Source organism: Eptesicus fuscus, chromosome 16, assembly GCF_027574615.1.
Source record: "Eptesicus fuscus isolate TK198812 chromosome 16, DD_ASM_mEF_20220401, whole genome shotgun sequence".
Lineage (NCBI taxonomy): Eukaryota > Metazoa > Chordata > Mammalia > Chiroptera > Vespertilionidae > Eptesicus > Eptesicus fuscus.
Genome location: NC_072488.1, coordinates 40,795,880 through 40,823,388, shown reverse-complemented (window position 1 = coordinate 40,823,388; position 27,509 = coordinate 40,795,880). Strand labels below are relative to the sequence as shown.

Here is a 27,509-nt window from a genome sequence, read left to right as displayed (position 1 = left end):
CTGGGAGGATCTGGAGGGGAAAGATAATGGTCTTATCAAGAGGAATGTGAGCCCTAGCTGGTTTGGCTCAGTGGATAGAGTGTCAGCCTGTGGACTGAAGGGTCCCAGGTTCAATTTTGTTCAAGGGCACATGCCCTGGTTTCGGATTCAATCCCCAGTTTGGGGTAGCTTATCAATGATTCTCTCTCATCATTGCTGTTTCTATCTTTTTCTCCCTCTCTCTCCCTCTCTCTCCCTCTCTGAAATCAACAAAAATATATTTAAAAAGTAAAAAAAAAAAGAGGAATGTGGTCTTAGCAAATGGAAACAAGCGAAAGGGAATGTCAGTTGAGAAGTGGTCTAAAGGTCAGTTCCCTGGGGAGGGGGGTATCAATTCAATTATTTGATCATAATTAACATTCCAGCCTTTGTGTTTTATGGAATAGGAACAGAGGTCATACATATCTTCCGTAGTTACTTCCGGGGGAGAGGACATGGAGATCATAGGGGGATGGACTTTGTAGTCAGCTGGAACACTGTATAGATTCCTCATGGTTGGAGCGAGGGGTCACAGCACCATGATGTCCCCAAGAGACTAGCTGGTAAAGGCTCAAAAGCAGTCCTGTTGAGGGACTTAGGAGGTAAAAGCTGGTCCAGAGGCTGCCACAGTGTCACTTATCTGGTTTTGCTGCTTTTCTGGGCCTGGAGCTGAAATACACTAAGACCTAGATGTTAGCTTTAGGAAGGAAAAGATCAGGGGTCCAAGCTGCCTGACTAGTGATATGAAATGGGGAGGATAGGTTACCCTGGGGGCGAGGTTCTTGTTTTCCCAGTTTGCCCCTTGCTAGGCATCTGGAGCTTTCTGTCCCAGTGAGTTTCTATACGTGTACCTGGCCCATCGTTCTTGCTCTGAGGGGTCTCAAGGTCTTCATCCCTCCCTCAAGGATTTTTGGCACTGAATCCTTTCAGAGAAAAGGGGGCACAGGGTCTCTTAGCTGCTTCCTGCTGAAAGGGGACAATGTTTTCCTTCAGAGCCCAAATCCTTGCTCTCTGTCAGAGGGACAATGAGGCCTGGGAACAAAAGGAGGTTGTGATGGTGTCTAGGGGTGGTATTTCCTGAATATAAGTAGGGTTTGTTTTCAGCACCAAATGTCAGGGTGACCTAAGGAGGAATGCACAAAGCCAAAAGGGGTAAAGAATTGTAAATGTATTAGGTCAAAATGGCGTCAACACCCAGGGAAAGGAAGTTAGAGATTTTAAAAGACTCTAAGTGGGCTTTTTCTGGGCGGAGAATTCTCTGAGAGGGTCCAGATCCTGGGAAGGTCTGGAGAGGAAGGATAATGGTCTTAGCAAGAGGGATGTGGTCTTAGCAGGTGGACTGTGGTCTAAGCAAAAGGTAATGTTGGTTGTGAAGTGGTCTAAAGGTCAGTCCCAGGGAAGGGGTATTCATTCAATTATTTGATCAGACCTAACATTCACCTTTTGTTTCTTTAAACATTCCATCCATAGCTACTTTACATTTCCTATCTGCTATTCTAATATCTAAAGTTCTTGGTGGTCTAAGTTGTAGTTTATTAATTATTTGGACTCTCATTCTCTTTTTATCTACATGGTTTTAGACTGCAATTTCATTTGCTTCCTGTTCAATTCTGCCTGCTCAGAGGCACTTGAGGTTCTTTGGGTTTTTTATTTACTGCTTTGGAAGGTTCTCTATTTGCTGTGATATATAAGCAATCTAATAAAAATTGTGTTTTATGTAGGTTCTAGTTGTTTTGTAAGAGGAGACTATGTGGTCTACTGTCATGCCAAAAGCAGAAGTCCTTTTTCAGTAGGTTGGTAAGGCATTATGGTCTTGCTGGAGAACAATAAATGGAAATTACTCCACTAACCAAACCAGGCTTTTGGTTGTTTTTGTTTTTGTTTTTTTGGTGGTGGTGGTGGTGGTGGTGGTGGTGGTGGTTGGTTGTTTTTTTAAATAAGGTAGACAAGAGCTAGGTTATCCTCAGTTGAGGACAAAAGCTAAACCTGGACCACAGAGAGGATTTGTAGCAATTTGGAAAGAGAAATAGGTAACTGGAAAGAGGAACAAACTCCACTGGATGAGTTTGATTAAGTTTCTGCTGTTTGGTGAGAAATGTGAATAACAAACTTACCATAAATATGTCTGTCCAGTATAAAAAAAAAAAAGTGAATTTGGATCTACTTTGGAAGATTGGGGGCCAAGCTGCCTGACTAGTGGTATGAAATGGGGAGGATAGGTTACCCTGGGGGCGAGGTTCTTGTTTTCCCAGTTTGCCCCTTGCTAGGTGTCTGGAGCTTTCTGTCCCAGTGAGTTTCTATACCTGTACCTGGCCCCTCATTCTTGCTCTGGAGGGTCTCAAGGTCTTCATCCCTCCCTCAAGGATTTTTGGCACTGAATCTTTTCAGGATGAAATTCTGAATATGGCTCTGAGGTAGGTGAGAGTGAGAGCTAGGATCTATTACCTATATTAGGTACTATCTGGAGAATGGAATTTACATGATATTATTTTGGTCTCTTACAGAAATCTTCACTTGTTTAAGATGGAATGTCTCTTAGTTTTTACAGTATACTAATATAAAAATTCATTTGAAGAACAATATGTCTTTTGCAAAACCACATTTTAAGATATTTATTAAATTACTTCGTGTACCTTGAACAAAAACGCACACACATACAAAATTTCTCCTTAAATTCAGTGCCAGAAAAAAACTTTGTCTCTTTAGAAAAATGTTTGCTTATTTTTTATCAGACTAAATAATCCATATATTTCCTGTCTCAACTTTTTTCCCTTCACTCCCCCCAAAAGTCAGATCTAAACTGAGTAAGCTCAGTTGTAACCAGTGCATCCGGGGTGCCTGGTCTCATTTCTGTCTCTGATCCTGTTTATAAAAATAGCGTGATTATCCTTTCATTTCATAGCCTAAAAGTAATACATATTCATTATTCATTCTAGGAAATATAAACAAGAAAAACAAAGAGGAAAAAGGCAAATGTTATTTTTTAACCTTTTGCATTCGGATGTCGAGTGTGACTCGACACGGTTAGCATTAGAATAAAGAAATCGAGAAAAAAGCAAGCGAGTGCAAAGGGTTAAAACCATAGTGTACATTCTCTGATTATACCACTCCCACCCCACACCAACTTTATTAGTAGTATTTAGTTGCCAAAGCGCTCTGATTCTGACTTGTGTAAGGAAAGGCATTTTTTCTTTTTCTTATACGCATTTTAGATTCATTGCCTTATGCCAATGTGGCATATTTGGAGGTGGCAAATTCTGTTACCCTTCACTTACTTAAATAATAAAAGGTAGTGGTTAGAAGGATAATGGTGAGCTCCTATAATGTAAACAGAATGCCCAGTCCTCAGGATGCACAGGAACCTTGGTGGCCCTCAGCCCCAGCAAAGGAATTGTTAGGGGCAGAAATAGAATATTGGAAACTAATTATAAATTATAAGAAATATTAATCATGCTCTATTAACCATGATGGTTCTGTTCTGATTAGAAAGCACATTTTCACCTGGCTGGGAGTTGTAGGCCCTGGGACATGGGAGCTAACATCAGAATGCAGTCCATCCTCCTGTCCTGAGAACTGCCTATCATTATGGAAAGATTTACAACCTGAGGCCAAAACAATCTAGTCCTGGAGGCACCTGTCCCTATTGGTTGTAATCTAGTCCCAGGGTGCCTGGAGGTGCCCACCCTCCTGCAACCCGCCAGCCCACATGGCATAACCTGTCATGATTATCCCGTGCCTACTTTCTCATGCCTGTAATTCCTACTTCCCCACATAATCTTTGCCCTTCTGCCCAATATAAGCAGCTGGCTTATGATGGGATGGGTGCAGAGCAGATTTTTGTGGGTGACCTGCTGCTCTCCCATACTGCCAGCATTATTGGAATAATATATGATTCAACCCTGTCTCTGCTGAATTGGCCCAAGTAGTGACAGGTAGCCTGGACCCATTGTTTGTCCGGTTTCATTATTTCATTACATAAATATTAATTTATATTTACACAAATATTAATCCTTATGACATACTCTATTATCAATAAAAAATTATTCATATCCTTTTATAATTTATAAGTTACAAGGATATTATTTTAAATTTATTTAAAATGTCCTTTTAAGTCAGGGGTTGGCAAACTTTTTAAGTAAAGATCCAAATAATAAATATTTTAGATTATAGGCCATACAGTCTCTGTTGCAATTTCTCAAATCTGCTGTTTTACTACAAGAGCAGCCCTAGGCAATATCTCAACAAATGAGTATAGCTGTGTTCCAATAAAACTTTATCTATCGACACTGAAATATGAATGATGTAATTTTCACCTGTCATTAAATATAATTATTCTTCCTATGTTTCCAATCATTTAAAAATACAAAACCATCCTTAGTTCATGAAACATACAAAAAATAGGCAGAATCAAATTAGGCCCAAGGGCTATATTTTGTTGACCTAGTTTTAAATATTTGTGGTGCAGTGACCACTAAAAAAAAATTCTATTTATTCAAACAAAAACATATCTATGCTTTGGGGCTTCCTTACATGGAAGATTTCTGATCGACCTGACATTTCCTAGGGAGAACCATCCTACCTAATAATAGACAAATATGCAAATTTACCGTACCTTTGCTATGCCCGTGATTGGCCAGGAGGCGTGGGGGGGGGGCGGGACTCGGGGTGGCCAGGGTGGCCAATTGGGCCGGCGGGACGCTGAGCTCCCGTCGCCAGCAGCGGCTCGAGCTTAGCGTCTGCGCCATGGCTGTGCTGCGGCACAGAAGGGGCCTCTGGGACAGCGAGCTCACGTCCCACTGTGGACCATCAAAAGCAGGGGAGCTGGGTCCCTGTCCGCTCAGGCACCAGGCCTTTCAGAAGCCTCCGGCAAGGTGGAGGCTTCTGAAAGGCCCTGGTGCACCAGTGGACAGGCACCCAGCTCCCCTGCGATCGAAAGCAAAAGTGTGGGAGTTGGGTGCCTGTCCACTCAGGCACCAGCGATCGAAAGCAGAAGCGTGGGAGCTGGGTGCCTGTCCGCTCAGGCACTAGGCCTTTCAGAAGCCTTTGCTGCGCCGGAGGCTTCTGAAAGGCCTGGTGCACCAGCGGACAGGCACCCAGCTCCCCCGTAATCGAAAGCGAAAGCGTGTAGGCGACCCTACACGTGCATGATTCAATCATGCACTGGGCCTCTAGTCTTATTAATAAATGCTTTTGTACCTGAGGTACCTAACCTCCAAGTTGGCCCCCAGTGATATCCACCTCCTGTAGTCACCCCTGGTGAAGTTCCCTCCCTTATCACAATAGCATATGGTAATGGTGATGGTATGTCACTTCCAAGATCCTATATAATAAAAGCCCAGCAACCAAATGGCGGAATGACCAGAATGACCATTTGACCGGTCACTATGATGTGCACTCACCACCAGGGGGCAGACGCTCAACGCAGGAGCTGCCCCCTAGTGGTCAGCATGCTCCCAAAGTGGGAGTGCCATGGCTGACTGGGATGAATGCCACTCCCACAGTGGGAGCAGCTGCTCAGAGGGCAGGTCCACAGCCACTCAGCTGACCGGGATGAGCAGCTGTGCAGCCGCTTGGCTGACTGGAATGAGTGGTACTCCCACAGCAGGCCGATCCCCGCAGGCCACATCCCCCACCAGTGCACATATTTTGTGCACCGGGCCTCTAGTAAGGTTATAAAGACTGTAGTTTCTGTCTTGGATCTCTGCTATGTTTTGTGGTGAGGCCCAAAGGGTGAGGAACTGAAGCCTCCAGCCCACAATCAGAAAGGAACTGAGGCTTCCTGGCAACACCCATGTGAGTGAGCTTGGAAACAGACCCTCCACTCCCATCAAATCTTCAGGACACTGTATCCTTGGCTAACAGCTTGAATGGTTGAAACTTTGCACCAAAATCATCCAACTAAACTCTCCTGAGCTCCTGACTCCCCAGAAATTGTAAGGTAATACATGCACATTGTTTTCAGCTGCTAAGTTATAATTTTTTATACATCCATAGATAAGGAATACAGCACCTATGTTAGACTGAGTTCCTCACACCAGCTACTCTACATAAATTGCAGCTCTCAAGACCCTCTTCTTTGACTCAAACCCAGTCCTTTGTCTAAGTGCCCCATCCATGAACCCTGCTGTACTCAGACACAACTCCAGTGTTCGGAATGTCTATGTGTCATTCATGGAACTAGTTAAAAAAAAAAAAATGAGGGGGGAAATTCCCTGCACATTATTTTCCATAAAACACTGGTCAGATTTTCAGAATCTAGAGCCTTAATAGCATCTTTCCATCTCAAGAAAATAAATAAATAAAAGCCTATTTACTGCTTCCTACCCTGTTAACTCCCCACCTCTCCTCATGTACAATTTTCAGCATGTTCTCGGACAGTGTGTTGTGCTTTAAGTGACAGTTTCATCTTTGAGAACTGTGCTTTGATTTTCAATCAGTCACCTTATTTCCTTTATAATGCACAATCTATTCCACTGTTTATGGCTTCTTACTCATCAGTATTACAGGTCCTGTGATTACTTAAGATGACATTTTGTAAAGCATAAGGCAGGAGAAGAAAGAAAATAATGGAGCCAATTTCATGATCCTGACAAGCTTGGAGCCAGACCAGTTGTCATTAGCAGGAAATTGTCTCATTGTATTTTGTGATTTCAGAGCCTGAGACTTTCATAATGTCCACCAATACTTTAAATACATTTAGAGAAGGATTGAGACTGTATATTCTGTTTCAGTTTGAGGATATTTGAGGCATCTGAGCATGCAGGGAACATATGTGCATGATGTATGGAAAGAGAGGTGGGAGTCAGGATGTGAGAAACACCCAGGTGCTCTATCTTCCTTTACTCAATTTGTTTCTTACTTGATTGAAGAACTCTAAATGTAAAATAAACTTCAAGAGATCATTAAAAATTCCTATCCAAAAGTGTACTCCTAGGGGACAAAAGGAATGAAAAAGAGAGTAAAATGTGCTGGGTTTGGATTTTACATATACAAGGGTGGGCAAAAGTGGGTTTACAGTTGTGAATACACAAGAATTTACTCTTATATTATTATTTATTTATTAATCATAGTATTATTTATTTGTATTATTTTCTATCCTTACTTATGATTTATCTTTTAGGTAATAATGGCTAGTATTTAACTTACTTTTGCCGACACTTGTATGTATACACACACACACACACACACACACACACACACACACACACACACAAAATGTCCCATATCATAATACTGATAACTTTTTAAAGTCTATAATATGAATTTACCATAGAGACTGGAATAGTGAACATGGAATGTTGTTAGCTTAATTCCCAATTTCTAAAAGAATGGTAATAATGGTTGCCCTGCTGACAGACAGTATTTAAGGCCATCAATTTGAGGTAATAACACTAGACACCTTAAAAAATATAGTAAGTATACTTTCAAGTGAACAGAAATAGCTACAGTATATTGAGCTTATATGTGACTACTACTCTTGTGTGTTTTATGTTATCTCATTTGGTTCTATGAACATTATATATGTTCCCATCATCATTGTACTAATGAAAACACTGGATCCTGGAGAGACTACGTAGCTTGTTTTGCTCAAGGTCACCTAGTTTGTACTCAGCAGAACTGGGATATAAATACAGGTCCATTAGACTCCATACCCAGATTTGTTGCATATTTGTACCAATGATGAGAAATTTCCCAGTTACTTTTACATTTATTAATTTCATTTTAAGAAGTTGCATTTTATGGTTCTGAATATGTTTTTAATAATGCATGTTGCCTAGCATTAGTAACACCTCATATTTGAAAAGCAATTTTTTAAAACATTTTTCATTTCTTCATTTAATTCTCACTACATTGAGAAGGAAGCATTTTAATTCCCATCTTACAACAATAAAAATTGAAATACAAACATTTTAAGTGCTTTGCATAAAGAAAACAATTAATACCTGAGCCAGAATTCAAACTGAAGTCATCTCACTACACGTCCAAAACTTTCATCAATACACAGGTAGAAGTTGGTTTGAGACTGTAGGACTGCTGATCAAAAAGTGAAAAAAAAAAGTAAAATTTCCAAAAAGAACTAAAGTAATTCTGAAAACCTAAAGTAATTCTCTTTCCATCCCCATTCACCAGAATAACCATTGTTTGCTGTGTACGTCTAATGCTTTTTCAAATTAATAAAAATATGTACAAATTAATATGGTTTTAAATTTTTAAGTGTTTTAAAATACCATCATACTATAGATATTATTTACAATTAGATTTTTCTCTTTACATTATTCCAGATAAATCATATAGATATAACTAATTACTTTTCAAGACATGGAAGAATTTCCATATGAACATATTTACAACAAGGATAGGAATTCAATTTTGCCACAACCTGCATGGCTAGGGTTCAGGATCTGAAGAAGGGTCTGGCGCACAAATGAAAATGCTATACAAGAAATATGAATTTAGAAGGCATTGGGGGCCAGGGGTGTCTCTTTCGAGATTCTGGCCAGTCTGCTTTTTATTCAGTTTTAGATACACATCTTGCCCTCAGTAAAGCACAGCAAACAGGTAGCAGACAGACCGTCTCAAAGGTCAATAAAGATCAGTAAACATTTACTTTGAGGCTATCAGGTCAGGTAATTGCTTCAAGCCACCACTATCTCAACACAGCCCTGCTAAGTCCAAGGTCCATCGGCCTTCTGCATTCCTTGGTGCACTCTTATGACAATATTGGGAAAGCAGTGGCTTCCCACACAATTTAACAAATATTTATGGAGCACTACCATGTCCTGGACTGGGGATATGCCAATGGACAAAACAGACAAAAATGCCTGCCCTTGGACTTTCACAGTTTACCACAGTGTAGTAACAGTTGTCAATAACAGTTTTAGCATACATGTTTGCCAATATAACATATAACTTATTATTTTAAGAAGTTACATAAATTCTATAGTATGGGCATATGAAAACTTATTCAGCCATTTATTTTTGACATTCAGTTTATTCTTTATTTTTATTTTTGTAGTCAATGTTGCAATAAATACCCATATTACACATATCCAGGGTGATGATGCCTTTATTTCTTCTGAAGGGTAGGTTTTAAAAAGTAGGATTGTTGACTCAAGGGATATATATGTGTAATTTTAAATTTTCAGTAAATTCCTCAGATTACTTCTAATAAAAGGTTATAGCAGTTATACTTTTCTCCAATGTATAACAGTACTGATTTCGCTACATCTTGCCAACACTAAAGTTTACGTATTTGCAATGTTTGCCAACTCTGTGTTTCCTCCCAGACCTCACCCTATGTGTGTCTTCATTTGGCTGGTCCTCCTAATTGGAATCCTTTATAATAAAACTAATTACAAATATAGTGAAAAAAACTGCCAAGCTGATAGGCCAAAATAGTTTTGATATTACTTGTTTAATTTGCATTCCTCCGGCTCTTCTCCTAGGAATGGCTGAGCATCCTTACCTGTGTCTACTGCTCTTTGGGTTTCAAATTAATAATGATTGCTAATATTAGAGCCAGGTACTGAAATGTGCATCTCTCATTTGTTCTTTATCACAACTCTATCAGAGAGATAGCATCTGCTTCCCTGGCCCACTTTACAGATGAGAAAACGGTTTCCCAGAAATTATGAAGCCCCAGGTCACACAACAGGTGAAGTGGTGGAGTGTGGATTTTTAACAAGTCTGACTGTAGTGCTTCTGGGTGGAACAACTACACAAACTACTTCTGCTGCCAGGGACACTTTCAACCCATTCCATCCAGTCTGACGACCTCCCTTCAAGTGGGAACAAGCTGATTAAATTAGCAAATACTTTAAGGTTCCCCGTGCAGAAGACACTATGATAGACATTATTTGGTGATCTGAAGAGGCAAAGTCTTATTGAGAAACCAAAAAACATTATATAAGCAACTATGGTGTGATCGGCAAATCTATCCAGTGCCAGGGAAGCAATCATACAAAATTCTGCAGCTCTACACAGTATAATACTATTCAGAAGAGTGTAGGGAATATTGCAAGCAACTCTGGGATGAGAGTTAAAACTGATCTATTTTTGCAGAATAATGTAGGAAAGAAATCACTTTCGAGATGACGCTACTTCTAAAGAAAAGTACCAGCCAGGGGGAACAAATACTACCAAACAGACCCGTTCCTACCACTAGTCCTCACTAACCGCTTCTCCGTCACCCAGGTGTGCTCACCGGTGCTGGTACTATCCACCTGGGTGGTGCTGAAGCGAAGCTCGCTCTGCGCTCTCTGAACCCATTCTCAATCGAGCCCTCACACCCCAGGTCTCTGCTTGCTTCCCAAATCAGGATCTGTCAACCGACTCCTGCCTTGAAGTCTCTGTAATCATACTTAATATGCAAATGTGTCCGGCCAAGTGCTCTGCCAATAATCTTTGATGGAGGATCCCGCCTGGACATAGTCCACCAACTATGCCTTCCAGATATGCCAGTTGCCTTTTACAGGGTTAATAGCTCACCCATCAAGAACTATAAATATATGTGCGTGATTCATTACCGTGTCATTCTCGAGACAAGGACATGCCTGATTAAAACATACACCGCCAGAAGGTGTACCTCCTTAAGCTTTGCTTATTTTCTTTCTCTTCGTCTTTCCCCTTTTCTCGCGCACATTCCGAATCCAGTGTAGCTTGCAGTCCGCAGGAGAAGGAACTGCGCCTTTCCTCGGCCATTTCCCCTCCGCTTCGGAAAGACTCCTATTTCCTGACATTTAAATCACGGGCTAGCGGTTCCCTGCGCTGCTCGCTTCCAGTCTCCCTTTCGCCTCTCAGCCTCCCCCTGCCTGCCTGGGACCCCATCCGCGAGCAATGGTGTCCACATCCCTCTGCTGACCGAGGAGGCATCCACCTTCGGAGGTCTCGCTTCTGGATGTCGTGTCTGTCGCTGAACCCCTTCCTCCCAATCCTCTCCATCGACCAAACCGCGCCGCTCTAGGAGGAGCCTAAATAGCCTCCTCTCCCCTAGCTGCAGGGGATTGTGGTGCGTAAACAGGATTAACTCTCTCGCCCCCAGCCGCGCCGATCTCCCCGTAGCCCGCAGGCTGGAGCGAGCCCACGGGTGCCCGGAGGGCGCAGCACGGGGAGCGGGGGAATGGGGAGGCCCGGGGCCTCGCAGCGGTCCCTGCGGTGCGCTTCCCCGCCTAGTGGGGCGGGAGGCCACAGCCTCAGGAGCTGCTCCAGAGCCCGTGCGGACTGCAGCGACGGCGTGAGCCACTAACGGCAGCCTTCCCTCCGCCTCCTCCTCCCCTACTCGCGCTTCCTCTCCGCCCACCGCTCTCCAGCCGCTGGGTCACAGCCCGCGCTCTCCTCCGCGCCCGCCCTGCCGACCTGTGCCCAGCCATGGGGGACCTGCCCGGCCTGGTGCGCCTCTCCATCGCGCTGCGCATCCAGCCCAATGACGGCCCGGTCTTCTTCAAGGTGGACGGGCAGCGCTTCGGCCAGAACCGCACCATCAAGCTGCTCACCGGCTCCTCCTACAAGGTGGAGGTGAAGATTAAGCCCAGCACGCTGCAGGTCGAGTGAGTGCGGGAGCGCGCCCAGGATGCCCGGCCCCCTTGGGGTACGCGCGGAGGACAGAGGCCCCGGGACGCCTGAGCCTCCCGGGCCCCTCCTGGCTCGCGCCGCACCCAGGGGGACCCGGAGGTGGGGGGCAGAAGTCCTCGTTCCCTTGGTCCCCTTCTCTGCCTTACCCTTGCCTTTCCTCTATTCTGGCTTCCCTCCACCCATCGCGGGGTGGGATGTTTAAAACAGCGACAGGAAGCCAGGGGTTCAGGGTTGGTTTTGTTCGTTTGTTTGTTTGTTTACCTGCAAAATTCTCATCCCTTCTGTCCAGCCTCCGCGCGGACCCCCAGGCGGCCGGGGCGGTGCAGATGGGCGCAGTTCGCCGCGGAGTTCACCTTCCGCAATCCCGGTCCTCCTCTCCCGTGTCCTGGCGTCCCGCCCCGGCCTGCCCACGAGCTATAGGCTGAGGAATGGAGCGTACAGGCGGCGGTAGGGTGGTCATTGTAGCTCCCCGAGGACGCTCCCCACTCCTCCATCTGCCCTTCCGCGGCTGTGGACGCCGGGCTGGAGGAGCAGCCACAGTCAGAGCGCAGCCTCCTCTGCTTGGCCTAATTTGCCGGTTTCCCGTGCCGGGTGTTTTTCTTTTTCTCCTGAGTTTTCTGTTCAGCCTGGTGATGGCGCCTGGGATTAACAACAAAAAAATGTGGGGTTTTTGTGTGTTGGTTTTTTTTTTCTTTTCGTTTACTCGTGGCAGGATTATCTCTTCCCTGCTACCCCAGCTGATGCACCTAGTAGACCCCTGGCTGGAAGTCAGTGCGGGAGGGTTCATAGGTTATGGGGAAGCATCCAGGGGTGGGGTCCTTTACCTTTCAGCCTCCACCTAAACCTGATGTGAAGTCTAGTGGGGAAGGAGGAAATAGCCAGCATTTATATCATCTACCATATACTGAGTTGGGGTCAGGGGGTGAGGGGGGGTGTATGTGCCTGAATCCACCAGAGACCTTTTCAGCGTAAGTGTGCATCTGCAGTCATTAATGCACTGAACTTGTATTGGCCTTCAGGTGGCAGGCCCTAATTCAAGGACCTAAGACCTCGGTTTTTTCTGGTGCTCCTGGTCCACCTATTTGTCAGCAGCTCCCCCCCACCCCCACCCCGCCCCAAATAGCTTCATGGATCCATTGTCCTCACATTTCCCAGTGTGATCAGTGCATCTCCATGAGATCCAGACATTTTCTTTCCCCTCTTTCCAAGGAACCGCTTCTCTCAAGTTATCTGTTCTCTACGCCATTTTCTTGAGGGTAGTTCTCTACTTTTCAAGCTAATCTACAAGTGAATCTGTGTTAATGACAAAACGATTTTTTTCTAGATAAAACTTAATTTTATCAAGGGGATTTCGATGTCCTAACCCAGGGGTTCTTGAGCCTAGAGGTCTTGTTAAAACACAGAAGGCTGAGTCCCACCCTAGAGTGGGGCTTAAGAATTTGCTTTTTAATAGGTTGTCAAGAGATCTGGTATTGGTAGTTCAGGACTATTTGAGGGCCATTACCCTAACAAAGGAATGATGCCAGTGAGAATGTCTGGTGTTGTAGCTGGCTTGAGGAAGAGTACCCCAACTCATGGGATCCTTGATTGGTGGAACAGAAAAATCATGAGAGAACTAGTTTAGTGGTTCTCAACCTTACCTACACATTAGAACCACCTAGTGAGTCGTAAAATAAGTTTACCAGTGCCCAAACCAGACCAATTGAATTCTTCTCTGGGGTTTGGGATGGGGCTGGGTATAGGTAGGCTTTTAATAGCTCCACAAAAGAGACACTAAAGAGGAGGACTACTGCTAAAGTCTAACTTGGCCTTGTACAAGTATTCTAGATGAGAATACTGTCCATCCAGGGAATTATGTAGTTGGTCTAAGACAGGGGTCCTCAAACTTTTTAAACAGGGGGCCAGTTCACTGTCCCTCAGACCGTTGGAGGGCCGGACTATAGTTTAAAAAAAACTATGAACAAATTCCTATGCACACTGCACATATCTTATTTTGAAGTAAAAAAACAAAATGGCAAAAACACCCGCATGTGGCCCGCGGGCCGTAGTTTGAGGATGCCTGGTCTAAGATTACGTGACTGGTGAGTTGGAGAACTCAAGCCTCTTGAATTTTCAGAACTTTCTACCACACCGTAATGTTTTCTTCAGCCACACCCTGTAGGTTTCCTGCCTAGGGTTGTGGTCAAGACCAAGAAAGGGTACCTAAGCTAATTCCCACCACATGTGCTCAACTCAAGTCCATTGCAGGAACATTTCCATTGGTGGTGTGGTTGTCCCACTGGAGCTGAAGTCGAAGGAGCCTGATGGGGACAGAATTGTTTATACGGGCACGTATGATACAGAAGGTGTGGCCCCAACCAAGAGTGGAGAACGACAACCCATCCAAATCACCATGCCGGTAAGGCCTGCTGGGGGGTGTAGGGGGTGGTGTTTGGGCAAATAGCAGTTACAGAAAAGAAAACAATCACTATCTCCCTTTAAGAAAAGGTATGGCTGAAACCGGTTTGGCTCAGTGGATAGAGCGTCGGCCTACGGACTCAAGGGTCCCAGGTTCGATTCCGGTCAAGGGCATGTACCTTGGTTGCGGGCACATCCCCAGTAGGGGGTGTGCAAGAGGCAGCTGATCGATGTTTCTAACTCTCTATCCCTATCTCTTCCTCTCTGTAAAAAAATCAATAAAATATATTTATTAAAAAAGAAAGAAAGAAAAGGTATAAAATGAAATATTTAAACTCATGGTTTCATATTAGAATCTATTTGCCCTTAATGTCCCAATATAATTAATTAAATAATCCATACTTCCCCAAAGGTCAGTTTCATAGTCACTTTTTATATGGGAATAATTTTAAGGCCCTTTTTACACTTTCTAATCTATTCCATTGATCTGTCTATTCTTATGCCAGTCCTGCATTGTTTTAAATATATTGCTTTGATAATATGTGTTCATGTATTTTGTAACTGGCCACCTTACTAGATTTGCATACTGAACATTTTCAGTTAATGATCTTGTGTTTTTCAGCTAGAAAATCATAATCTACATATAAGTGCATCATTTTCTGATTTTTTTTCCCTCCACCTTATTGCATTGGCTAATGTTTCTAGAATAAATTTGCGTGCCAGTGTTGGTAAAGGATAGCCTTGTCTCCAGAATTACATTGTTAGGTATAATGTTAGTTTCAAGTATCTATTATGTTAAAGCATCCTTTTTCTAGCTCACTAAGAGGTATTTTTAAAATTGGGAGGTATGTGAAATTTCATCTAATTTCTTTTCTTGTCTATGGAGATAACTTATCTCCTTTGATATATTAATGTAATAATTATATAATATACTTTCAAGTGCTAAAATACCTTTATTTTCTAAAATAAGTCCTACTTAAACATCATGTATGGTTCTTAATATATTGCTAAATTCAATATGCTCATATTTTATTTCTAGTTTTTAGATTTTTATTTTATTATTATTTTTTTTATTTTCTTGGTTTGTCAACAAATAAATATATGAGGATTTCCTATATGTTAAGCACTGGGAGAATAGTGGTAAACAAAATAGACATTCCTGGTTTTACAGAGTTTCTAATCTAGAGGAGCAAAACATAATTATACATGATTATCAATAATAGAGCAAATTATTATTATTATTATTATATAAAGTGTAGTGAAAAAATAATGGTGCCTGTGAAGCACATACCAGGGTCTTATCCTAGTTTAAGGTATCGAGGATGGCTTTCTTTTTTAAAATATATTTTTATTGATTTCAGAGAGGAAGGGAAAGGGAGAGAGAGATAGAAGCATCAGTGAGGAGAGAGAATCATCTATCGGCTGCCTCCTGCATGCCCCCTCCTGGGGATCAAGGCCACAACCCGGGCATGTCCCTTGACGGAATCAAACCCAGGACCCTTCAGGCCTCAGGCTCTATCCACTGAGCCAAACCAGCTCGGGTGAGGATGGCTTTCTTAAAGGAAGAACTAAAGAATGAATAAGAGTTTGAGGAAGAGGGAGCATGTGAGGAAAGAAGAGGGGCTTGGAATCCGGTAGGAATTAATAGATCACACTACACTAAAAGTCACAGATGCTTTTTATACTGAATTTACTTGGTAATGAAGTAACATCGTATGTTTATCAATATAATAAGCTTGTACTGTGCTCCCAAGTCAATGGATTTCTGAATGATCTTATTAATAACTTGGTGAATTTCACCTATCTCCACTGGAGGTGGGTGGCATAGGGAATGCACAGAAAGTCTCTGGGGATTCTAGACCAACTGGTGGTAAGACCACAGAAATTATTTAAAACAAGCTCTTCAGATTACTCATTTATTACTGGGGACAACAAATGCATCTTCTCTCCTTGGAATCTGATGGGTTCTCTTTCACATTAGTTGTGAAATTAAAATGTACCAAGGCTTGCAACTTTTAAGGACACTACAGCAAATATCCAGGTATATAGTAGAATGACAATTGTAGAATACAATAGACTGGGTGGCTTAAACAACAAATATTTATTTCTCACAGATCTGGAGGCTAGAAGTCTAAGATCAAGGTGCTAACAGATCTGGCATCCAGTGAGAGCACTCTTCCAGTTTCATAGAAGGCTGCTTTCTTGGTGTGTCATCACATGAAGGAAGAGAGAGAGAGAGAGAGAGAGGAGAGAGAGAGAGAGATCCTATTCATGAGAGCTCCACCCCCAGGACCTCCAAAAGGCCCCACCTCCAAATATATTGAGAATTTAGGCTTGAATATTGGATAAATTCAAACATTCAGTCCATATCAGTGTTAAAGTTTTCAACAGGTAACAATTTGTCTATGTTCTCACTGAAGGAGAAAAAAGAAACCACTGATGATCAACTTGTAGCTCTTTTACTTATATGAACAGCTTAGTACAGTGATGATAGTTCCTAGATAGGAATTAGGAAACCTAGGTAATGCCAGTGGTCTTGATCCAGCATCTAGAAGGGTTCAGCAATCTGGAGAAGGGACTGTGCATAAATTAAATAAGAGTCCAGAGACAAAACATAATTTTGAAAGGCATATTGGGGAGTCGGAGAAAGACTTAGCTAAAGGAACTAAGCTCTCCTTGTCGCAGGACCCCTTGCTTTTTATTAACACAATTTGTCCTAAGGCAAGGTGGAGATATACACATCAAAGGGTAGGGTTAGGTACAGAATCCATTGTCAGATTGGAAGAGTTACCTCCGGCTGTTCAGGTGTTTGGCCAGGAGGAGGCAATAACATGTAGATTAAGATGCCCTGAGCTGTCTGGCAGCAAGCAATCATCCTTTTCAGATTTGGGGAAATGCCTTTCAGCCAACCCAGATGATTCAGCCCTTGCTGACATGCTGGAATTGGCTTCCGGCACCTAGGTTCTTGGCCTGCTCCTATCATTAGCTGGCTGCCTAGTCTAAACCAAGAGAAAGTCACTTCACCTCTCTGAATCTTAGTTCTTACATTCATAACATGGAGATGTTAAAAATCCATCACAAGCCGAAACTGGTTTGGCTCAGTGGATAGAGCGTCGGCCTGCGGACTGAAAGGTCCCAGGTTCGATTCCGGTCAAGGGCATGTACCTTGGTTGCGGGCATATCCCCAGTAGGGGGTGTGCAAGAGGCAGCTGATCGATGTTTCTCTTTCATCGATGTTTCTAACTCTCCCTCTCTCTTCCTCTCTGTAAAAAAAAAAAAAAATCAATAAAATATATTTTTAAAAAATCCATCACAAGACCAATGTGGAATGACATGTGTGAAAGTGTTGCATGAAATAAAGAGTACTATACAAATGCACAGAATTATACCTGTGTGTAAACTGCATCACCCAGGGAGCCCATCTGGGTAAATTTTCCTTGGAAGGCACAGATGGGTTGAGAGGGAGTAGAGAGCCTATGTAATTTCTTCTGTTCTTCCAGAAGACTGTCAGCTTTTAAAACTCCATCTGTTGTTAGCCAAAGGAGAAGAGATTCTGAGCTAGGTAGTGAAATGCCCAGAAAATAGAACTCCAGAAGAAAGAATAGGAAGGAAGAAGGCTAATGGGAAGTTAAAACAACTAAGGCATGGTAAGCACCAGTTAAGTTTACTACAACATGCCTGTGGGTGCAACATCAATAAAGGAGAAACAAAAGCGACTCTGAAGCACCTCATGTGCCATTTATTTAGTTGTGACTGTTGCTGTCAGCAGACTTCTAGTTTGCTCTCTTGTGTTACTGAGACTTTCTTAGTTTTAAGGTTATGCAGACATAAGTCTTTTCTTACCTGTTGTTATAATCAGTTTGTTTTTTAAAAACCAACTTTTGTGTTTATTTTTTTTTTTAAAGGCCTCAGCATTGTTTCTTCCACTCACCCAGCATGGTTTCAGGCTTCTTCTCTCAAAAGATCAGCTAGTGTTTGTAAAATATCTTTATAATTTAACTTAACTCAATTGCACTTAAAATGTGTAATGCCCTGTGCTGGTCAATAATAGTAAGTAATACTAAACCCTCTTCAAATGAGTTGGTGATTTATAAAACAAAATTTCACTTTATTATTGTTGCTAATAGCCTATCGTACATAAACTTTTAGTATTTTCATTAGCATATATGTATCCTTAATAGAATTTATAAAATTCCTAGGATTTGAGAAATACATGTTAATTTTTTAGGGATGATAAATCCATTTCACCATTTAAAATATTCTTTCTGATTATGAAAGTAATATATATTGCAAAAAATCTGAGTAGGAAAGATAGAAAAAACACTCAATTTTTTTTTTTTTTTTTTTTTACAGTTCATGTCAATGTCTTTCTTTTTATGTTTCTTTTTTTTTTTTTTTTTTTTTTAATTTCTTTATTGATTAAGGTGTCACATATTTGTCCTCATCCCCCCATTCCCATCCCACCCCTCTCCCCACGCATGCCCCAATCCCCTGTTGAACTTAACCGTTGGATAGGCTTATATGCATGCATACAAGTCCTTTGGTTGAACTCTTCCCCTCCCCCCACCCTCCCCCTACCCTCCCCTATCCTCCCTCTGAGGCCCGATAGTCCAATCGATGCCTCCTTGCTTCTGGTTCTGTTCTTGTTCCTCAGTCTATGTTGTTCATCATTTCCCCGAGATCATATGTCACTAGATATATACTAATAAGAACTGAATGTGAGACGAGCAATAATAGTTATGCTGACAGGCAAATGAATCAATCTGTAGCGAGCTTCCCCCTGGACCAACAGTTCTTTTGAGACCCAATTTCAATGTCCAGTAGTTCCTTATGTGTACATGTCAGCACTGACCCCTCAGCTCTGGATGGTGGACAAATGGTGGTAATGGAGGTCCGACTCCCTCTGGTTTGGTCTCGGCCGAACCCAGGGGCACGGCGTCACCCGGACTAAGGGGCACCCATACCCAAGGGGCACGTGGTCTCACCCGGGCCTGGGACCCAGCCTCACCCGGATGGATCCAGGGGCGCACGGCCTCACCCGGACCCAGAATCTGGCTTCACCCGTACCCAGGGACGCTTGGCCTCTCCCAGACCCAGGGCCACTTGGGCTCACCCGGGCCTAGGTGCACGAGGCCTCATCTGGATCCAGGGACACATGGTCGCACCCGGACCCAGGGACGCTTGGCCTCTCCCAGACCCAGGGCCACTTGGGCTCACCCGGGCCTAGGTGCACGAGGCCTCACCCGGATCCAGGGACACATGGTCTCACCCGGACCCAGGGACGCTTGGCCTCTCCCAGACCCAGGGCCACTTGGGCTCACCCGGGCCTAGGTGCACGAGGCCTCACCCGGATCCAGGGACACATGGTCTCACCCGGACCCAGGGACGCTTGGCCTCTCCCAGACCCAGGGCCACTTGGGCTCACCCGGGCCTAGGTGCACGAGGCCTCACCCGGATCCAGGGACACATGGTCTCACCCGGACCCAGGGACGCTTGGCCTCTCCCAGACCCAGGGCCACTTGGGCTCACCCGGGCCTAGGTGCACGAGGCCTCACCCGGATCCAGGGACACATGGTCTCACCCGGACCCAGGGACGCTTGGCCTCTCCCAGACCCAGGGCCACTTGGGCTCACCCGGGCCTAGGTGCACGAGGCCTCACCCGGATCCAGGGACACATGGTCTCACCCGGACCCAGGGACACTTGGCCTCTCCCAGACCCAGGGCCACTTGGGCTCACCCGGGCCTAGGTGCACGAGGCCTCACCCGGATCCAGGGACACATGGTCTCACCCGGACCCAGGGACGCTTGGCCTCTCCCAGACCCAGGGCCACTTGGGCTCACCCGGGCCTAGGTGCACGAGGCCTCACCCGGATCCAGGGACACATGGTCTCACCCGGACCCAGGGACGCTTGGCCTCTCCCAGACCCAGGGCCACTTGGGCTCACCCGGGCCTAGGTGCACGAGGCCACACCCGGATCCAGGGACACATGGTCTCACCCGGACCCAGGGACGCTTGGCCTCTCCCAGACCCAGGGCCACTTGGGCTCACCCGGGCCTAGGTGCACGAGGCCTCACCCGGATCCAGGGACACATGGTCTCACCCGGACCCAGGGACGCTTGGCCTCTCCCAGACCCAGGGCCACTTGGGCTCACCCGGGCCTAGGTGCACGAGGCCTCACCCGGATCCAGGGACACATGGTCTCACCCGGACCCAGGGACTCTTGGCCTCTCCCAGACCCAGGGCCACTTGGGCTCACCCGGGCCTAGGTGCACGAGCCTCACCCGGATCCAGGGACACATGGTCGCACCCGGACCCAGGGACGCTTGGCCTCTCCCAGACCCAGGGCCACTTGGGCTCACCCGGGCCTAGGTGCACGAGGCCTCACCCGGATCCAGGGACACATGGTCTCACCCGGACCCAGGGACGCTTGGCCTCTCCCAGACCCAGGGCCACTTGGGCTCACCCGGGCCTAGGTGCACGAGGCCTCACCCGGATCCAGGGACACATGGTCTCACCCGGACCCAGGGACGCTTGGCCTCTCCCAGACCCAGGGCCACTTGGGCTCACCCGGGCCTAGGTGCACGAGGCCACACCCGGATCCAGGGACACTTGGTCTCACCCGGACCCAGGGCCGCTTGGCCTCTCCCAGACCCAGGGCCACTTGGGCTCACCCGGGCCTAGGTGCACGAGGCCTTACCTGGATCCAGGGACACATGGTCTCACCCGGACCCAGGGACGCTTGGCCTCTCCCAGACCCAGGGCCACTTGGGCTCACCCGGGCCTAGGTGCACGAGCTTCACCCGGATCCAGGGACACATGGTCTCACCTGGACCCAGGGACGCTTGGCCTCTCCCAGACCCAGGGCCACTTGGGCTCACCCGGGCCTAGGTGCACGAGGCCTCACCCGGATCCAGGGACACATGGTCTCACCCGGACCCAGGGACGCTTGGCCTCTCCCAGACCCAGGGCCACTTGGGCTCACCCGGGCCTAGGTGCACGAGGCCTCACCCGGATCCAGGGACACATGGTCTCACCCGGACCCAGGGACGCTTGGCCTCTCCCAGACCCAGGGCCACTTGGGCTCACCCGGGCCTAGGTGCACGAGGCCACACCCGGATCCAGGGACACATGGTCTCACCCGGACCCAGGGACGCTTGGCCTCTCCCAGACCCAGGGCCACTTGGGCTCACCCGGGCCTAGGTGCACGAGGCCTCACCCGGATCCAGGGACACATGGTCTCACCCGGACCCAGGGACGCTTGGCCTCTCCCAGACCCAGGGCCACTTGGGCTCACCCGGGCCTAGGTGCACAAGGCCTCACCTGGATCCAGGGACACATGGTCTCACCCGGACCCAGGGACGCTTGGCCTCTTCCAGACCCAGGGCCACTTGGGCTCACCCGGGCCTAGGTGCACGAGGTCTCACCCGGATCCAGGGACACACGGTCTCACCCGGACCCAGGGACGCCTGGCCTCCCCCAGACCCAGGGGCACGTGGCCTCACCCGGGCCTAGGCGCACGAGGCCTCACCCGGATCCAGGGACTCACGGTCTCACCCGGACCCAGGGACGCCTGGCCTCCCCCAGACCCAGGGGCACGTGGCCTCACCCGGGCCTAGGCGCACGAGGCCTCACCCGGATCCAGGGACTCACGGTCTCACCCGGACCCAGGGACGCCTGGCCTCCCCCAGACCCAGGGGCACGCGGCCCCACCCGGGCCTAGGTGCACGAGGCCCCACCCGGATCCAGGGACACATGGTCTCGCCTGGACCCAGGGGTGCGTGGCCTCTCTCAGACCCAGGGGCACGTGGCCTCACCTGGACCTAGGTGCACGAAGCCACCCGGACCCAGGGGCGCGTTACCTCTCTCAGACCCCTGGTCGCGTGGTCTCACCCGGATCCAGGGGCTCACGGCCTCACCCGTACTCGGGACCCAGCCTTACCCGGATCCAGGGGCCCACGGCCTCACCCGGACCCAGGGTTCAGATTCGCCCGGACCCAGGGGCACATGGCCTCACCCGAACCCGGAATCCAGCTTCACCTGGACCCAGGGGCGCGTGGCCTCACCCAAACCCAGGGGCGTGAGGCCTCACCTAGACCCAGAGGCGTGTGACCACATCTGAGCCCAGAGGCTCGCAGGCTCGCCTGGACTTGGGTCTCAGCGGGGTTTCGTCTTCTTGATCCCAATTCCTGTTGGTCAATTCCCTCTCAGCAATTCCTTCGGTCATTTTCTCAGAGCTCCAGGGCGGCTGCCGCAGAACTCGTTGGGCGGCGGGCTCGGCAAGGCTCTGGTGTGCCCGGTGCCCGGCGGTGGGCTGGTCCGGTGTCGCTGCGTCGGCCCTTGGGTCTGCAACGGTGGCCAGTCGCTGAGCGTGCGCACCTGGCCACTTCGGGGCATTGAGATTCTTGAAGGACTCGGAGGTCAGCAAGCACGGAGTCTCCCTTCCCATGTCTCCCAAGGGCTCATCTGTCCGTGCTCGGCAGCGAGTGGAGCCGTCCCCTCATCCGGAGACCGCCGGGGGAACTGCGCCGAGCACGTTCCAGGCCACCATTGTGTCGCCTGAGCCATAGTTCTTAAAGTGTGGACTTTGGGTCACCGGCATCAGCATCATCCTGCGTACCCCTCTCTTTTATTCTAGTTGTAGAGCATCTGCTCAGCCAGCCCCCCGGTCTTTCTGGCTGGTGTCTGCTCTGCTCTCCCGTCGTAGTCTCAATACTGTTGTTGTAGGCAACGATCAGGCTGCCGCCCTATGTCTCCATCTTGGTCCTCCTTTGTACAGTTAAGTCTTGATTGTTGTTGGTGTCACTGGGAGGAATTTTCCTCCAGGCCAATTGGCCGCGAGGACCCTCTTTGTCTATATAGGAAGAGTTGCTGTGCAGGAGACATGTTTGTGGGCCGGGTCTTGATGCAGCAATGCCTTGGCGCTCACTGAGTCTGCCTCTAGAATGCCTCCCTTATGCAAGTGATTGAAATCTGGTGTCATCTCCCACCAACCACTAGATGCCCTCGTTTCTGGGTCTCCAATGTAGTGTGGGTCAGCCACTACCTGAGGCACTCAGCAGGAAAAAGCTTCTGCTCAGCTTGGCTGGGGCGGAGCTACAGGGTGGAGCCTACAACCTTGGCTTCCTGTCAGCCCCGCCCTATGAGGCTCCTGCGTCTGTGTCCCTCTGTATTCCTTGCAAACACCTCTGAGAGAAACGCGCCCTGGAGTTTCGCCCACTGCCAAACAGTCCAGTCCCTCCCCTAATGAATCTGGACTCCCAGATTCTCGCCTGGAACTGGGTCTCAGCGCAGTCTGGCGTCCCTGTCTCCTTCCCAGCAGGGCCACCCAGTGGCGCAGGCAAAAGTCCGTCCTCTGCGCACCTTCCAGTGCGCGCGTCTGGAGCCGCCGCTTCTCTGTGCCTCCGCCACCACAGCCCAAATTCATTCCCCCAGCGTGCGCCTGGCTTCCCAGGGTTTCGCCCGGAACTGGGGTTCAGTGCAGTCAGAACTGGGGTTCAGCACGGTCCTGAGCTTATGTCTCCTTCCCGCTAGGGCAGTTCAGTGGCGCAGGCAACAGTCCGTCCTTTGCGCCCCTTCCCGTGCGTGCCTCTGGAGCTCTGCCTTCCCCCGCTCCTCTGTGCCTGCGCCCCACAGCCCAGATTCATTCCTCCAGCCTGCGCCTGGCTTCCCAGGGTTTCGCCCGGAACTGGCGCTCAGTGCAGTCGGAGCCGGCGCTTAGCACACTCCGGAGCCTTTATCTCCTTCCTGCCAGTGAACGCCGGCCAGGCCGTCAGCCGCCCCTTCCTCTCCGGCTCCATCCTCCCCGCAGGCGCGCGTGCTCGTGTCTCCGCCAGTTTCTCCATACCTCAGGCTTTTACGGCTCCCCCGATTGTCCCCGTGGCCTTCTCCTTCCCCCCAGCTGTGGGCATTTCAGTCCACCAGCTCTCCTGTGGTTCTGGACGATGTCCGTTCTGACCTCTAGTTGTGCCTTTGAAATTGTTGTGCCCGGCTGCAGGTTAGGTGTTTCACCTATGCCGCCATCTTGGTTTCTCAACACTCAATTTTTTTAACTTAGAGTTCTATTATTAATATGTTTTCATTTTCCCCCATATATCTTATTTTATGGATTTGAGCTCATACTGTGTATAAACCGTTTTTATCCATCTTTTTCCTGTTGGCATTGTTCTAATCACTTTCTGACCTCATTTATAACCCTTTTTCATGATTATACAGAGGGGGTAAAAGTAGGTTTACAGTTGTTTGTAAAAAAATAATACAAAAATAAACTGTTTTGCATGCTCACAACTGTAAACCTACTTTTGCCCCACCCTGTATAAATCCATCATATGGCTATTCCACCATTTTCATAATATTTTCCTATTATTAGATGCTTAGCTTCTGGTATTTAGAAATGTTTGCTAAGCTGATAGGTCAATAATATCTTTGTAAAAGTACATTGCTTAAATTAGTAAGTATATTTGAATATCTTCAGATATTAGACATCTTTTCTTTTTAATGACCTGTGTTCCAGTTTTCTCCAAATGTTCATATTTTTAGTACTTTAAACATTATGATAGTTTTATGAAAAATTATAGGTCGAATTGCTGAACCCAAGTATACTCAGAACCTTTAACTTGGTACAAATTACCTTTCCAAAGGCTATATAACTCAGTTCCCACTGGCAGTATTTAGAATAGCTGTTTCCTTGTAGCACACTAAAAAGCCATATTTCTATTTCTAATCAACTTTGAGGTATAGTTTACATATAATAAATATGACTATCTTAAGCACACTGATTAGTAAGCTTTGACAAACATATACATATACTTCTATAACCACAACCACAATCAAACATTTTCATCATCCCTAAAAGTTCCCTCTTGCACATTTTCATCAATCATCATCCCTTCCTCCCACCCCAGGCCCTGGGTAACCACAGATGTTCCCTGTCAACTTACATTATATCCTGTCACTATAGATTATATATATATATATATATATATATATATATATATATATAGTTTTATATAAATAGAATCATACAGTATGTATTCTTTGGGGTCTGGATTCTTTTGATTAGCAAGTCTTTGAGGTCCAGATCCAGTCTGGTCACTGCCTGAATCAGTATGTTCCCTTTGTTGTTGAGTAAATGCCATTTGATAGATATGCCAAATATTGTCTGTCATCAGGTGAATGATCCCAGTCTGGGGCTATTATGGATAAAGCTGTTGTAGACTTGCATAGGTCTTTAAGCCATTACTCTCTAGACAGAGATACTCTATTTTTCTTACCTGGGAGTAGATTTATGGATCCTAGGTATATCCTCCATTCTTTCAAGTCAAGCAAACTGCCCAAAGGAAAGCCAGATCTTGTTTGGGGAATCAAATTAGCAGGATGAGGCCATAGTGCAGGATATAATTTTGAGAGCATCTTGGAAAGCTATCTGGGAAGCACCTGATCACCCTCCTCCTGTCGCAGCCACAAGCATAAGGCTCCTAGCTCTCACTGCCCTCCCCCTTTCTGTCTTCTGGCTCCTGACAAGTCTAAGAATCCTGCCAAGTCAGTCCCCGTCCCCTCCCATGACAAGGGAGGGTCAGAGGATAAAATAACGACAGGCATGGCGCTGTTTAATGCCAGATCCCCTAAATAGCTCCAGGAGGTGGTAGCTGGGTCAGGCTACCCCACAGGCCACTTGAGCACCTGCCCAGTGGCCTCTGGGGTGTTCTGTGCCCTCTTCTCAGCGACATGAGAATCATGGGCTTATGGTTCAGGGGAATTCTGTGCAGTGACTTGCAGGGCCTACCTTCTAAAAGTAGAATGCAAACTTCTTTTTTTTTAATTTAAATTCTTTATTGTTTAAAGTATTGCATATAGAATGCAAACTTCTTGAGAGTAAGAATAATGCCTTATACAAATTTTTATATGTGCAAAGCACCTAGTAGGTACTCAAATATGATTTTGATAAGGTATAATCAAAGCCTGAGGCATGGATCTTGACTTATAAACACTAGGTAGTAATATTTGAAAGTTAAAGTAGGGTCTTTAACAATCAAATGCTTGCAATAACATCGTTTTTCTTGGAATTAAAATTGATGATGGAAGGGCAGTTGTATCTTACGTTGTGCTTGTGTTATTTTGGACAGCTGTCTTTTGAAATAGAAACCAAAAAACAACCATTAGACATTATTCCCTGTTCTCTTCCCAATCCCCCTTTCTGTGGCAAATTCTAAAATTCTCAGATTCTAAGAGCGGTTCCCAGAAATTAAATTTGGAAAACAGATACATTTTGTGGAGGTATTTTTGTTAAAGACAATATGATAGCGCATGCCACCCACACGAGGGGATAAGATTTCATAGAGGGGAAAAATGGTTTACAGACAGTTTTTCAGGACAATATCTCCCGTAATAAAGGAAGATAGTTCATTAAAGGTCTAAGCTTTGCTGACCCAAAGAGCCTTGGTTGATTATCCTGGATGATGGAAGAGCTTACTAACGTTAGCTCTTGCCTAGTGCTCAGGGAAGAATGGGGTTTTTATGGGGCGTGTTTCTCTTCCCTCAGTTCACTGACATTGGGACCTTCGAGACGGTGTGGCAAGTCAAGTTCTACAATTACCACAAGCGAGATCACTGCCAGTGGGGCAGCCCCTTCTCGGTCATTGAGTATGAGTGCAAGCCCAACGAGACACGCAGCCTCATGTGGGTGAACAAGGAGTCCTTCCTCTGAAGATGGCTCTCTCTGAGGTTTCTGGACGATCGCTTCCGAAATCTATTCCTAGATAACCCAGCACAAGCCTTCACCAAGGCACACCACACGGTTGCTGTTTCCCGTCGGTGCCAATGACCTACTAGCCCCGATTATTTTGAAAGTGTAATTCCCCTCTGAGGCAATGTCCCTGACAAAAGAACGTGATGTACCATCCCGAGAAGATCCCTTTCTGTGTCCTGTGCTGGTTCCCTGCATCCAATTGTTCTCGGTCAGGCCGCTGGCCGCTTGCGAGGACCTCCGTGGAATTGGCAGGCGAGTCCCATATTTCACGGTTCCGCCGAGTGACTGTGGTGTTTTGTTTCTAAGTTGAGTGATTCCCCTTTTTTGTTAGCCTTTACGTAAAAAATAACAACGTGTGTGGGTTCTTTCCCAAGTGTAATATGCTAACGTGTAACTTGCAATGTTGTGCAACTCTCAAAGCAGGCTTTGTGAGAATGCAATGCCAACGGCAGGGAATGGGACTCACGTGGGCTTCCTGTAAACAGCTCAGCTTTTTCAGGGAAGGAAGATAACAAAATAAAAGGAGAACTATTGAACAAGTGTTCACAATGCATTTAAACAGTTTCAAGTATCTTCATTGTGCTGTGACCTAGTGGCAATGGGGAAAGGCATGGTGTGGACACGGGAGTTACAGGGTTACCTCCTTGGCAAGCTGCCCTAGTGTTCACACGTGCATATTGGTGACCTCCCCACACTCCCCTTCACTTGAACTTTGTAAAACTGTGTATGGAACTGTAATCAACTTTTGATATTTCTTAATAAAGGTGTTGAAAATCA

General features: G+C 46.6%; 1 protein-coding gene and 1 long non-coding RNA gene across 4 annotated transcripts; one reads left to right on the top strand and one right to left on the bottom strand.

The window, feature by feature from the left end:
- Positions 1–235: 235 nt before the first annotated feature.
- On the bottom strand, positions 236–12,192 carry LOC129151875 (uncharacterized). Of its 2 annotated transcripts, XR_008558579.1 has the most exons (4): positions 11,851–12,192; positions 11,374–11,519; positions 7,962–8,052; positions 236–697 (listed from the first exon to the last, which is right to left on the bottom strand). It is a non-coding gene; the product is annotated as an uncharacterized LOC129151875 (long non-coding RNA). The 2 variants fall into 2 exon arrangements; XR_008558580.1 differs by lacking the exon at positions 236–697 and having other exon boundaries at positions 7,767–8,052.
- Positions 11,216–27,509, top strand: CNRIP1 (cannabinoid receptor interacting protein 1). Of its 2 annotated transcripts, none has more exons than XM_008147521.3 (3): positions 11,216–11,564; positions 13,837–13,987; positions 26,526–27,509. In XM_008147521.3, the coding sequence occupies exons 1-3, from the start codon at positions 11,386–11,388 to the stop codon at positions 26,688–26,690; spliced, it is 495 nt and encodes a 164-aa protein (XP_008145743.1). In that variant the 5' UTR covers positions 11,216–11,385; the 3' UTR covers positions 26,691–27,509. The 2 variants fall into 2 exon arrangements, with proteins under 2 accessions (XP_008145743.1, XP_054584287.1); XM_054728312.1 differs by having other exon boundaries at positions 11,441–11,532.

Coding starts and splice junctions, on each gene's coding strand:
- CNRIP1 (XM_008147521.3), top strand. CDS start 11,386: ATGGGGGACCTGCCCGGCCTGGTGCGCCTCTCCATCGCGCTGCGCATC. Junction 11,565..13,836: donor CCCAGCACGCTGCAGGTCGA/GTGAGTGCGGGA, acceptor AGTCCATTGCAG/GAACATTTCCATTGGTGGTG. Junction 13,988..26,525: donor CCATCCAAATCACCATGCCG/GTAAGGCCTGCT, acceptor CTCTTCCCTCAG/TTCACTGACATTGGGACCTT.